The following is a 14,095-nucleotide window of genomic DNA, read 5'->3' on the forward strand; positions in this document are numbered from 1 at the left end:
TCCTTACATACAGATGAGGAAGGGCACCACTTTGATTGGGACAACACATCCATCCTAGGACAAGCCAAACAGAGACATGCACGAGAATTCCTAGAAACATGGCATTCTAACCGGAATTCCATCAACAAACACATTGGCTCCAAATCAATCTACCATCCCCTGAGAAAAAGAACAGGAAATGACATCACCAACGCAGGAAATGACATCACCAACCCAAGGAAACCTAACCAGATAAATAGAAAGCGGGACATAACACCAGCGCTTCGTCGGAGGCTCACTGATGATGTTACCTAGAATGGTGACGAAATGTCTGAAAACGAACCTTCCAGCTCAGCGAGCAAACTCACATCCAGAACCTCAATGTGTGCTACAAATCTTCTCAAAACCCGCTAGGTGTAGGAAATGTCAGATAAATAGAGAGATTGGGATTTTTGTAAAGGGAAAGAAGGAAGCATATTGTCAGGTACACAGCAGGGATTGATTGACTCCTTAGAAGAGTTTTAAGGTAGTAGAAGTATACATTACAGGGAAATCAGGAATGGAAAAAGAGAACATGATATAGTTTTGATAACTAGGGTTAAGGAGAATCCAAAAGGAGTCTATTAATACATTAAGGACTAAGGGTAGCTAAGGACAGAACAGGGTTCCTTAAAGATCAGCAAGGCAGCCTATGTTGGGAACCGCAGGAGGTGGAGGAGATTTCTTTTTCTTTATTCATTCAAGGGATGAGGGAATTGCTGGCTAGGCAGCATTTATTGTCCATCCCTAATTACCCAGAAGAGTCACCTACATTTCTGTGGGTCTGGAGTCACATGTATGCCAGACCATGTAAGGATGGCAGTTTCCTTCCCTAAAGGACGTTAGTGAACCAGATGGGTTTTTCCAACAATCGACAATGGATTCACAGTCATCATTCGATTCTTAGTTCCAGATATTTTTATTGAACTCAAATTCCACCATCTGCCGTGGCAAGATTTGAACCCAGGCCCCCAGAACATCATCTGAATCTCTAGATTAACAGTCCAGCGATAATATCACTGGGTATCATCTCCCCAATGATATTAAATGAGTATTTTGCACCAGTGTTCACTGTTGGAGAAGGATATGGAAGCTGGAGAACTCGGGGCAATAAATAATAACAACTTGAAAAATGTCCATATTACAGAGGAGGGTGTGCTGGATGGCTTAAAATGCACAAAGGTGGGTAAAATCCCAGGGACCTGATCAGGTGTACCCTAAAACTCTGTGGGAAGCGAGGGAAGTGATTGCTCGGCCCCTGGCTGAGATATTTGTATCATCGATAGCCATAGGTGAGGTGCTAGAAGACTGGAGGTTGGCTAACATGGTGCCACTATTTAAGAAAGGTGACAAAGAAAAACAGGGAACTATAGACCGGTGAACCTGACATTGGTGGTGAGCATCCTGAGGGACATTGTTTTCACATGTTTGGAAAGGCAAAGACTGATGGTGGATAGTCAACAAAGCTTTGTGCATGGGAAACCATACCTCACTAACATAACAGTCTCTTTTGAAGAAGTAATGAAGAAGAATGATGAGGACAGAGTGGTAGATGTGATCATTATGGACTTCAGTAAGGCATTCGAAAAGGTTCCTCATGGTAGACTGGTTTTCAAGGTTAGATCACATGGGATAGAGAGAGAAATAGCCATTTGGATACAAAATTGGCTTGAAGGTAGGAGACAGAGAGTGGTGATGGAGGGGAGCTTTACAGACTGGAGCCTGTGACCTGCAGCATGCCATAAGGATCGATGCCAGCTCCAATGCTTTTCATCATTTATAGAAATGATTTGGATGTGAACATAGGATGTATGGTTAGTTGCAGATGATACCAAAACTGGAGGCGTAATGGACAGTGAAGAAGGTTACCTCAGAGTCCAAAGGGACCTTGATCAGATGGAAGTGGCAGATGGAGTTGAATTTAGATAAATGTGAGGTGCTGCATTTTGGAAAGGCAAATCAGGGCAGGGCTTGTACACTTTATAATAAGGTCCTGGAGTGTGTTGCTGAACAAAGCGACCTCGGAGTGCAGGTTCATAGCTCGTTGAAAACAGAGTTGCAGGTGGACAGGGTAGTGAAGACGATGTTTGGAATGCTTGCCTTTGTTGGTCAGTATACTAAGTAGAGAAGTTGGGAGGTCAGGTTGCAGCTGGACGGGATATTACTAAGGCCCCTTTTGGAATACAGCATTCAGTGCTGGTCTCCCTGCTAAAGGAAGGATGTGGTGAAACTTGCAAGGGTTCAGAAAATACTGACAAGGATGTTACCAGGGTTGGAGGGTTTGAGCTATAGGAATAAGCTGAATAAGCTGGGGCTATTTTCCCTGCAGCATCGGAGTTTGATGTGTGACCTTACAGAAGTTTATAAAATCATGAGGGGCATAGACAGAGTGAATAGCCAATGTCTTTTCCCCAGGATAACGGAATCCAAAACCAGAAGGAATAAGTTTAAGGTGAGAGGGGAAAATTTTAAAAGGGAACCAAGGGGCAACTTTTCCACGCAAAGAGTACTGCGTATATGGAACGAGCTGCCAAAGGTGGAGGCTGATACAATGTCAACATTTAAAAGTATTTGAATAGGAAGGGTTTAGACGGATATGGGCCAGATGCTAGCAAATGGGACTAGATTCATTTAGGATATCTAGGTCAGCATGGATGAGTTGGACCGAAGGGTTCGTTTCCATGCTGATAGGCTTAGTTAACATTAAGGTAACCTCTTTACATTTTAACAGACTCACTTCTTGTTCAATTCTGCAGAGGTGAAAATGCTTCAAAAGAATTAAGTTTTGAAATACAAATAATGGAACAGAGGATGGTACAAATAGAGCCACAATTACAGAAATAGTCACCAGCAAGTGCACACAGGCAGACCTTGGAGCAGGTACACAGAGTACAGAACAGATGTAGAAATTAGCAGCAGGTTTTTTTAAAACGTATAATCCAAAAGTGCCTGTGAAACCCTGTACCATGCTGGACTTTACGGAAAGAGGACAGAGTACAGTTCCTCAGTGACTGTATGACAATGCTATGAAAAGTAGACTAGCTTGGTAAAGGAAGTACAGCCAATACTACTGAAGGATTAGAGTTAAATCAGTGTGCTCAATGAGAATAGTTTCAGTGATCAAAAACTGGATGAAGGCTCTCCATCAAGGTGGCTGGATGGCTTTGCAACGCAAAGTCATGTTAACAGCGTGGATTCAAAACCTGTAGCAGCTAAGGTTAATGTAAATGCACCCATTTAATCGCAGTCATTCTCTCCCAGAACACAAACCTTGCTACTTATCCAGTTAGAATAGCTTTTTCTAATGAACACAATTAATTGACAGCAGCCAAGTTTTCTGTGATCACCTTGTTGTAAACAACACTTTACCAATGAGGTGAGAGCATCCATCCTTGACGTCAAGGCACCATTTAACTGTGGGCCATTAAGGAGCCCTATCAGAATGCGGCTCAAGGGAATGACAGGAAAATTCTCCTTTGTTGGAGTCATGCTTAGAGCAAAGGAAGATGGCTGCGGTGTTTGAACTTCAATCATCTCAGTCTAAAGATAATGCAGGAGTTCTTCAGGGTAGTGACTTCAAGCCCAACCATTGTCAGCTGCTTCATCAATGACCTTTATTAGAAGTGGGGATGTTTGCTGATGAATGTACAATGATCAGCACCATTCATGGCTCCTCAGATATTGACACAGTCCATATTCAAATGTAACAAGACCTGGACAACATCTAGGCTTAGGCTGACATGTGGCAAGTAACATTTGCGGCACACAAATACTAGTCAATGATTATCTTGAATAAAAGACATTTAACCACTTCCCCATAACATTCAATGGTGTTATCACCACTGAATCCTCCGCTACGAACATCCTTGGAGTTACCACTTGCCAGAAACTCATCTGGACTTGTCACAATAAACACAGTGGCTACAGGAACTGATCAGAGGCTAGGAATACTGTGGCAAACAACTCACCTCCTATACTCCCCAACACCTGCCCACTATCTACAAGGCACAAGTGAGGAATGTGACAGAATATTTCCCACTTGCCTGGGTGAGTGCAGCTCCAACAACACTCAAGAAGCTTGACACCATCCAGGATAAAGCAGTGCGTTTGACTGGCACCACATCCACAAGAATCCACTCCCACCAGTACCGCTGCTCAGTAGCAGTACTGCGTATTGTCTACAAGATGCACTGCAGAATTCACCCAAGATCCTCAAACAGCACCTTCCAAATCCACAATCACTTTGATCTCAAAGAACAAGGGCAGCAGGTACATGGGAACACTGCAAGTTCTCCTCCAAACCACAGAGCATCCTGACTTGGAAATATATTATCATTTCTTTGCTATCTCAGGGTCAAAATCCTGGAATTCCCTCTGAGGGAATTGTGTGTCAACCTATAGCACATGGATCTGCAGTGATTCGAGAAGGCAGCTCACTGCCACCTTCTCAAGGGCGGCTAGGAGCAGGCAATACATGCTGGCTCAGCTAGTGACACCCATGCCCCACGAGTGAATACTAAAAAAAGACATGAGAACATGACTATCTGCAAGTTCAACTCCAAGAAACACCTTTTTCATATATCTTCACTTTCACTCCGTCAATACTGCCTCCCTAGTAGCACCATGGGTGTAGCTAGCTATCAGAATACTGCCAATGTAACACTCCTACTCAAAAAAAAGGAGGGAGGCAAAAAAGCCAGTAACTATAGGCTGGTCGGCCTAACATCTATTCTGGAAATTTTGGAACCAATTATTAAGGAAGTAAAAACAGAATATTTGAAAAATGATAATCTAACCAAGCAGAGTCAGCAAGACATCATGAAAGGGAAATCGTATCTGAATAATTCATTAGAGATTGCCAAGGAAGTCTCAGTCAGAGTGATTAAAGGGGAACCAATATATCTGTTGTATTTGAACTTACAGAAGGCGTTCGGCAAAATATCTCATAAAAGGTTAAGTCATAAAATAAAAGCCCATGCTGTTGGATTATATTGGCATGGAGACAGAATTAGCTCATGGGCAAAAACAATGAGCATAGATGTAATAACTCAGGGAACGTCACTTGAATTGGACATTATTTCTTGTGGAACACCAAAATAGAACCACTACTTGTGGCATACATTGGCAAGGAAAATTGTGTCGCACAAACTTGATTAAGTTTTTTAATGAAGTAACCGAAAAGGTAGAGGGCAGAATGTACAACATTGTTTACTTGGACTTTACTAAAGCTTTTGACAAGGTTCCAAATGGTAGACTAATTAGTAAAGTTAGGTCATATGGGATTCAGAGTGAGCTTGCCAACTGGATACAAAATTGGCTTAACAGTAGGAGACAGAGGGTGGTGGTGGCCTGTGATCAATGGTGTTCTGCAGGGATTGTTGCTGGGTCCACTTTTGTTTGACATTTATGTAAACAATTTAGATGAGAATTTATGAGGCACGGTTAGTAAACTTGCAGAAGACACCAAAATTGGCGGTAAAGTGAATAGTGAGAAAGGTCTAAGATTACAAAGAGATCTTGATCAACTGGATCAATGATCTGAGGGGTGAGGTATTGCATTTTGATAAGGCAAACAGGGCATATACGATTCACTAGGTTGATTCTAGATTTGACGGTTGGCTTATGAGGATGGGGTGAAGAGATTGGGATTTATTCATTAGAATTTAGAAGAATGAGGGGGGATCTTATGAAAATATATAAAATTATGAATGAAACAGCTAATATAGAAGCAGGGAGGTAACTTCCACTGGTGGATGAAACTAGAACAAGAGTGCATAGCCTCAAAACAAGGGGAAACAGATTAAGGACTAAGTTGAGGAGCAACATCTTCACCCCAAGGGTTGTGAATCTGTGGAATTCCCAGCCTAGTGAAGTAGTTGAGGCTTCTTCATTGAATGTTTTTAAAGCTTAGGTAGATCATTTTTCGAATAGCAAAGGAATTAAGGGTTATAGTGAGAGGGTGGGTAAGTGGAACTGAGGCCATGGAAAGATCAGTCATGATCTTATTGAGTAGCAGAGTGGGCTCAAAGGGCCAGATGGTCTACTCCTGCTGTTGGTTCTTATGTTCTAATGAATGGTAGGGCCTTGGGTAGTGTTGTGGAACAAAGAGACCTAGGGGTTCAGCGACATAATTCTTTGAAATTTGTGACACAGGTAGACAGAGTGGTCAAAAAGGCATTTAGCGTGCTTGCATTTACTGCGCAGACCTCCAGAAAAGGAGTTGGGATGTCATGGTGAGGTTGCACAGGTCATTGATGAGGCCTTTTCTAGTTTTTTTACACAAGAGTGAGGTTCGTGTGTGGAATGAACTTCCACTGAGGGAATGGTGGATGCAGGTACAATTATAATGTTTAAAAGACATTTGGATAAGTTCACAAATAGGCAAGGTTTGGAGGAATATGGGCCAAGCACAGGCAAGTGGGACTAGTTTAAATTGGCAACGGGATCTGCGTGGACTGATTGGACCAAAGGGTCTGTTTCCATGCTATATGACTTGATATGACTAGTCTAAGCTCAGGACAGGTACATCCCTGCGTAAAAGATTGTTTTTCAGGTTCGCAACCCAAGACTGGTGGCATTCCAGAGAGATCAGTGCTGGAACCGCAAGTGTTTACAATATAAATTAATGACTTGGAGAAATGGAGCAAAATGTACCGTGGACGAATTTGCAGACAACTTAAAAATAGGCGAATTGGCAGTTGCAAGAGGGAATCAAACAGCTTAGAGAGATATTTATCAATTAAGTAATAGACCGAAGGTTGGAAGTGGAGTATGATGTGGGAAAAATGTGAAGTTGTTCATTTTGGAAAACGAAACAAATAAACAGAATATTATGTGAACGGAGAAAAATCTGCAGAAAACTGCAACACAAAGGGACTCGTGAATTATTGTGCAAAAAACACAGAAAAGCATGCCCAAAGGCGCAAAAGGTAATCAGGAAGGCTAAAGGAACATTGGCCAATACTTCAAGGGGGTTGGAGGGTAAGCCTAAGGAAGTCTTCCTGAGACTGTACAAGCTGCTAGTGAGACCACATCTGGAGTACTATGAGCAGTTCTGGTCCCCTTGTTTACAGAAAGATTATTTCATTGAAGGCAGTTCAGAGAAGGTTCACTAGGTTGATGCCAGTAAATGGAGGGATACTCTTATGAGCAAAGTTTAACAGATTGGGACTATACTCATTTGCATGCAGAAATAATGAATGTGATGTCATTGAAACATACAGGATTCTTAAGGGCCTTGACAGGGTAAATGCTGGTAGGATGTTTCACCTCATGGGGAAAATCTAGGATCAGAGGGTATAGTCTCAGAAAAAACTTTGCAAATTTGAGACTGAGATAAGGAAGAATTCCTTCTTGCAGAGGGTTGAGAGCCACAGACAGCTGGGGGGGCAGAGTCCCTTTGCATATTTAAGACTACGATCAGAAGATTTATGACCATTTGAAGAAGTAAAGGTTATTGGGAAAAGTTAGGAAAGTGGACACAAGGAGCGTCCGATAGGCCATGATCTTACTGAACGGTGGGAGAGGCTCAAAGGGTTGAATAGCCTACTCCTGTCCCACTTCTTATGGTATTATAGTCTCACTACATTGACTGCAATGGATCAAGAAGTAGGTCACCACCATCTTCTCAGGGGGAATTATGGATGGACAACAAATGCTGGGCAGCTAGCAATATCTGCATGCCAGAAACAAATCAAAAAGTTTCCCAACATCTAATTGACATCATCCTTCACACCTAATCCTGTCCTTTCTTGCCCTGCTGACTCAGATGAGAGAATTGCTCTGAGTTCATTTTCTTTTCTTGGTTATGTGATGCAAAAGATCTGAATCAAGTTCCTTGAAAAACATTTCCTGGTATTTGTATTTTTAATGAAAGCTCACAAATAAATTTTAGTGAGCAAGACATCCACCGTATGAGACACTAAAATAAAGTTATTCATCTCAACCACTGTGTCTCGCCACTCAGCTCATTCCCTACTGGATTTATCAGTGACTATTTTATATATTATAGCATTCACGACAAGTGAAACATCATCCCTACATCTACCTTATCAAATCACTTCATAACTTTATAGGACATGCTCAGTCTTTTTTCTAAAAGCACCTTCGAAAAGATTCTAAACAGCTGACCTTGTAAAGAAAGATACACTGCAGTTCACAATATGTATCTAATAAGAGAGCAAAGGCATAGACAGTAACAATGGCTTGTCAGAGAAGTAAAGCAGTGGGCTGTAGATGTCTGAAATACCGATTATACAGTTTTTGTGTACCGAGCACAATATGATAGTCGTGCTGCAGCCACACAACAGGTAATAAATCCACACCCATTGTCTAGTGACAACCTCATTCAATATTGACCATTAATGTTTCAATCCCCTTTTCCAACTGAGTCGGACCACTAGACCATCCATTTACATTCTCACTGCTTGCAACAACAGGAGGTTAAACACATCACAGAAATGTTTGTTATTCAGTGCCTGACTCCTTGTACTTCCTTATGACTAACATTTATATTAAAGTTCAATAAAAGCAAAATGCCACAAATGTTTGAAACCTGAAATAAAACAGAAACTGCTGGAGAAACTCAGCAGGTCTGGCAAGCAGCATCTGTGGAGAGAGGAACAGAGTTAATGCTGAGCCTGAAGGCACTTCTATTACAAGGCTCTGTTTATCTCTCCACAGATGTTGCCTGCTAGACGTGCTGAGTTTTCCCAGCATTTCCTGTTTTTATATTAAAGTTCAGGTTAGATCAGGGAATCCCACAAAGCCATTCTCCAGGTTTTGGGTGAAATGCTGTGGTTAATATTTTAAGTATTCTCAAACTGGAGCTCTGATTGTGTGCTACTCTGTACAGAGTATGGAGCTAGTTAATCAGTGGAAGATATTGGTAGGAATACAGTGACACTGTACTGGTACTTACTCTGCCCACTACTCCTCTCCCTCGCACAGTTTCCAAGGTTCCAGACAGGCTAAAGATTCTCCAGTGTCTTTCCCGAAGCTGAACAACTTCTGTCCCAAGATTCTCCAATCGGATACAGTACCTCCACTGAGGAGAGAGAAAGTAACATGGACCACAATCATATTCGAAGACCAGATTATTCAGTCAGGATCACATAGATGAATAAACATAAATCAGTATGATTACCTGCGCCAGCTACTCTTGTACCTTTGTAAATACACAGTGCACTCAGTTACTGCACACATGGCACAGTCAGGCTTTGATCCAGGACTGCAATGTGTACAATGCCACATTACAGCAATGGGAGATGAAGCAGCATTTGAGTCAACAATGACAAAAGTAGCAAAGGAAAGGGGAAAATAAAACCATTCATACATAATTGTTCTACTTGAAAAATGCAACTTTACTGTTCCTCACAGCATCATGAATGCACTCTCTTGGGCTCATTTCCCTCGACCCATTAGCCATTGCCATGGGCTCCAGAGGAATGATCAGGGACAGCTTCCAGCTTTAGGATGATGATCCACCTCTCCCAGTAACATTCCTCTTTCTCCAAACTCTAACCCTTCCCAGTCCCAGAAATTCCTCCATTGAACATTACTTTTCCATTACCTGGGCAGAAAAGATGGAGAAAAGCCATGATCATACAGCACCAGCCCTTCAGCGTAACAGCTGTAATCCTTCACTTAGCTCAACAGCATTCAGTACTAAAACAATCGATATGAACTGCATGAATCATTTTAAAAGTGGGCAGTACTCACCCAATACACATGGGAATTCTGTGCTTCCTGTAAATGAATTGGATATTGTAAGAATTTGGTGTCAAAATCTTTGAAAACAGTTTGAAACAGATACATACAGCCCTCACTTCAACAGCTGCAATGGACCAAACTGCATCTTCACTGCACTGAAAACATTTGTTTGTAAAAGTTACAGTGGTACTTTAGAAAGTTAATCACACAGCAATGAAGGTGCCTAAGGAATAGATAAACAGCCACAAGACCTTCCAGTCTCAGGGACAGCAGCCAAACAACCACTCCGAATCAAACTGCAACCTCAGCACAATTTATACACATTATTGTTTGAAGAGTAGATCAGACTTCTACTCTGTATCCCTCCAAAAGACACACTCACATTATTCATGTGAGTGACCCTGAGCTAAGGCCAGCAGCCTCTGTGGCAGCAAGGAATTATTTATCCTCATCTTCCCCAGAAGATGAGAGAGTTCACACCTTCCTCCTCTATTGCCCAGCTCCTGCAGGACAGCCTTGTTTATTTTGCTATTTGCAGTTAGTGCATTTCTAGCAAAATACCTCTTCCGGTCAAAACAAGGTTAGCAATAGTCTAAACAAGTCTCCTGTGCTGTACCAGCCAATGATTCTAAGACAGCTCCAGCAGTCACCACCATGCAAGAGGGTCAGTGCTTTAGAAACAAGCACAAGCCTGTGAAACGAATATTTAAGTGAATATCTTAATTGCTGGATAGGTTGGAGTATGCCCACAGTACATACTGAGCTTGACGGATAGTTGGCACCATACAGGAAAATTATAATAAAATGCTGGTGTCTAAACTGTGAGGTGGGGGTACTCTTGTAATACGGTGGTACTGTCCCTACCTCTGAGCCAGGAAGACCAGGTTCAAGGCCCACCTGCTCCAGAGGTGTGTCATTACATCTCTGAACAGATTGTCCACTTCTCAACCAATCAGCACCCTCTCACTTCCACAACATACATTTTTGTTCTCTTTGAAGTTTATTATTTTGGATGTGAGTTTGCTCGCTGAGCTGGAAGGTTAGTTTTCAGACGTTTCGTCACCATTCTAGGTAACATCATCAGTGAGCCTCTGACAAAGCGCTGGTGTTATGTCCCGCTTTCTATTTATCTGGTTAGGTTTACTTGGGTTGGTGATGTCATTTCCTGCGTTGGTGATGTCATTTCCTGTTCTTTTTCTCAGGGGATGGTAGATTGGCTCCAAATTAATGTGTTTGAAGATGGAATTCCGGTTGGAATGCCATGCTTCTAGGAATTCTCGTGCGTGTCTCTGTTTGGCTTGTCCTAGGATGGATGTGTTGTCCCAATCAAAGTGGTGTCCTTCCTCCTCTGTATGTAAGGATACGAGTGATAGAGGGTCATGTCGTTTTGTGGCTAGTTGATGTTCATGTATCCTGGTGGCTAGCTTTCTGCCAGTTTGTCCAATGTAGTGTTTGTCACAGTTCTTGCAAGGTATTTTGTAGATGATGTTCGTTTTATTTGTTGTCTGTATAGAGTCTTTTAAGTTCATTAGCTGCTGTTTTAGTGTGTTGGTGGGTTTGTGGGCTACCCTGATGCCAAGAGGTCCGAGTAGTCTGGCAGTCATTTCGGAAATGTCTTTGATGTAGGGGAGAGTGGTTATGGTTTCTGAGCCCGTTTTGTCTGTTTGTTTGGGTTTGTTGCTGAGAAATCGGTGGACTGTGTTCATAGGGTACCCATTCTTTTTGGATACACTGTATAGGTGATTTTCCTCTGCTCTGCGTAGTTCCTCTGTGCTGCAGCGTGTGGTGGCTCATTGGAATAATGTTCTAATGCAGCTTTGTTTGTGGGTGTTGGGATGGTTGCTACAGGAGCAACAGAGGAACTACGAAGAGCAGAAGAAAATCACCTACACAGCGTATTCAAAAAGAATGGGTACCCTATGAACACAGTCCGCCGATTTCTCAGCAACAAACCCAAACAAACAGACAAAACGGGCTCAGAAACCATAACCACTCTCCCCTACATCAAAGACATTTCCGAAATGACTGCCAGACTACTCGGACCTCTTGGCATCAGGGTAGCCCACAAACCCACCAACACATTAAAACAGCAGCTAATGAACCTAAAAGACCCTATACAGACAACAAGCAAAACAAACGTCATCTACAAAATACCTTGCAAGGACTGTGACAAACACTACATTGGACAAACTGGCAGAAAGCTAGCCACCAGGATACATGAACATCAACTAGCCACAAAATGACATGACCCACTATCACTCGTATCCTTACATACAGATGAGGAAGGACACCACTTTGATCGGGACAACACATCCATCCGAGTACAAGCCAAACAGAGACACGCACGAGAATTCCTAGAAGCACGGCATTCCAACCAGAATTCCATCAACAAACACATTAATTTGGAGCCAATCTACCATTCTCTGAGAAAAAGAACAGGAAATGACATCACCAACCCAAGGAAACCTAACCAGATAAATAGAAAGCGGGACATAACACCAGCGCTTCGTCGGAGGCTCACTGATGATGTTACCTGGAATGGTGACGAAACGTCTGAAAACTAACCTTCTAGCTCAGCAAGCAAACTGACACCCAGAACCTCAACCTGAGCTACAAATCTTCTCAAAACTCGCTAAATTTATTATTCTTTAAATTCTGTCCTGCTGAGTCTGGATGAAAACCTGCAACAGCATGGCCTTTTCCCAGCAAAATCCATTTACAGGCACTGTGTAAAATTAACTGCAAAACAGAGAAATCTTAAATTCACTAGCAAGTGTTATCAAGCATTGATAGAACCAACATGAAGAAACCCTGCAAGCCAAGTGGAGATTCTTACCCGCATGCCCATGTAGAAGGGTATAACTGTAACCCGGATGTTCTCTGTTGTTTCTCGATGTACATCAGAAAGCTCCAGCCAGGGATGGTTTTTCTCCTGCCAAGCACGTAGCGTATCTCTGGCTACAAAAGGCAAGGCTGCAGGGTGAAACAGTGCAACATTTTAAATCCAGATCCATGTCACTTGGGCAAACCAACCAAGATGCTGAAAACTAATTGAACAATAGTCAGTTTTCCCACAATTTTTTATTCATTGGTGGAATTTGAGAGTCACTAGCATTTATTACCCATCAATGGCCTTGCAGAAAGTGCTGCTAAGTCTTTAAGTCTGTTAAACATCAATTCCACAACAATGCCACAGGGAACACTGCAACAATGCAGCACAGAATTCTGGAGCATTCCTAGGGAGGCTGGAGGCCAACTCTACTTCAGTCTAATACCAATTCCTCACTGAGTGAGCAGGTTATTAGATTATGGAGAAGATTACAGTTGAACACAATCCATATCTGTAATACCCTGCAGGTCATTTTTGCTGTACTATTGCATGATTCTATCTCTTGGTGACCACGAGACGGAATCAGACTAATTTTCTTTCCTAGCTCAAAGTGCTGTGTTGCTAATGTGAAGTCTCTGATGTCTGAACTGTTTTGTGGATCAAAAAAACCCTGTGGATTGCAAAGAGTAAAAAATTCAGTAGGAGTCAAAGTCTACATTTCACCCTCACTAATGTTGAATCACATGAAGGAATGAACTGTTAACTCTGTTTTTCTCTCCACAGATACCATTCAGATGCACCACAATTTTTCTTTATTTCGTAGGATGGTTGGTGTGGGATGTGGAAAAATATCACCTGCTACAGGAGTTTCTCAAAGTAAAGCCATACTGGGGGTGAGGTATAACATTAGAGCAAAATAAAGGGAGTTCCTCTATGCAGTTAGTTATATCTACCCAAGGACTTCTTTCTGACAACACTGGGTAGCTGAAATTGGAAGAGTTCAGCACTGTAGCTTTTCATCTCGAATAGCAGAAAAATTATGTTCATAGCCTACATTTATATTCAATCTTAACATTGTCCCTACCCCAAAGCACTTAGCATTGAAATAATCACAATTTCAGCAATTAACTAGAAACATTCTGAGAGATTACTAAACAGCCAATAAATGTGCTAAGAGTGACATTGTTTGAGAAACAAGTCTTTTTTTTGACAAATTAGTTTTATTTACTAAAATGAAGCACCAGAAAAATTTGCTTCTTTGATCTTAAGACGGTAGAAGTTCTTCAATATGCTTAGTATTTCCATTTCACAATGAATTAGAATGCTGTCTTGCTACATTTGTAATTCAGTCCAATTTGATTAAGCCGATATCTTTAGGTGTGAAGCACTGAAGTAAATCCTCGAGCTGTATTTGGGGATCAGGCCATGGCAGGGTGCACACAATCAACATCGGTGGGAGCCTTAGCTGAATTTCCAGGGTGGGACCAGTGAATTTGCAAATGACTCATGGCAAACAACACTGACGAGAAAACAAAG

General features: G+C 41.9%; 1 protein-coding gene across 3 annotated transcripts in view; it reads right to left on the reverse strand.

Annotated features, from left to right (window-relative positions):
- The window catches only part of poldip2 (polymerase (DNA-directed), delta interacting protein 2), a 50,019-nt gene that overhangs the window by 26,333 nt on the left and 9,591 nt on the right, over positions 1-14,095 (reverse strand). For all 3 annotated transcript variants that reach the window (XM_048556939.2, XM_048556938.2, XM_048556937.1), the window contains exons 7-9: positions 12,566-12,702; positions 9,739-9,765; positions 8,939-9,064 (exon numbers count right to left, since the gene is read on the reverse strand). In XM_048556939.2, the coding sequence (XP_048412896.1) occupies positions 8,939-9,064; positions 9,739-9,765; positions 12,566-12,702 (290 nt within the window). The remainder of the gene's footprint in view (positions 1-8,938; positions 9,065-9,738; positions 9,766-12,565; positions 12,703-14,095) is intronic.

The sequence above is a fragment of the Stegostoma tigrinum genome, chromosome 27, assembly GCF_030684315.1.
Source record: "Stegostoma tigrinum isolate sSteTig4 chromosome 27, sSteTig4.hap1, whole genome shotgun sequence".
NCBI lineage: Eukaryota > Metazoa > Chordata > Chondrichthyes > Orectolobiformes > Stegostomatidae > Stegostoma > Stegostoma tigrinum.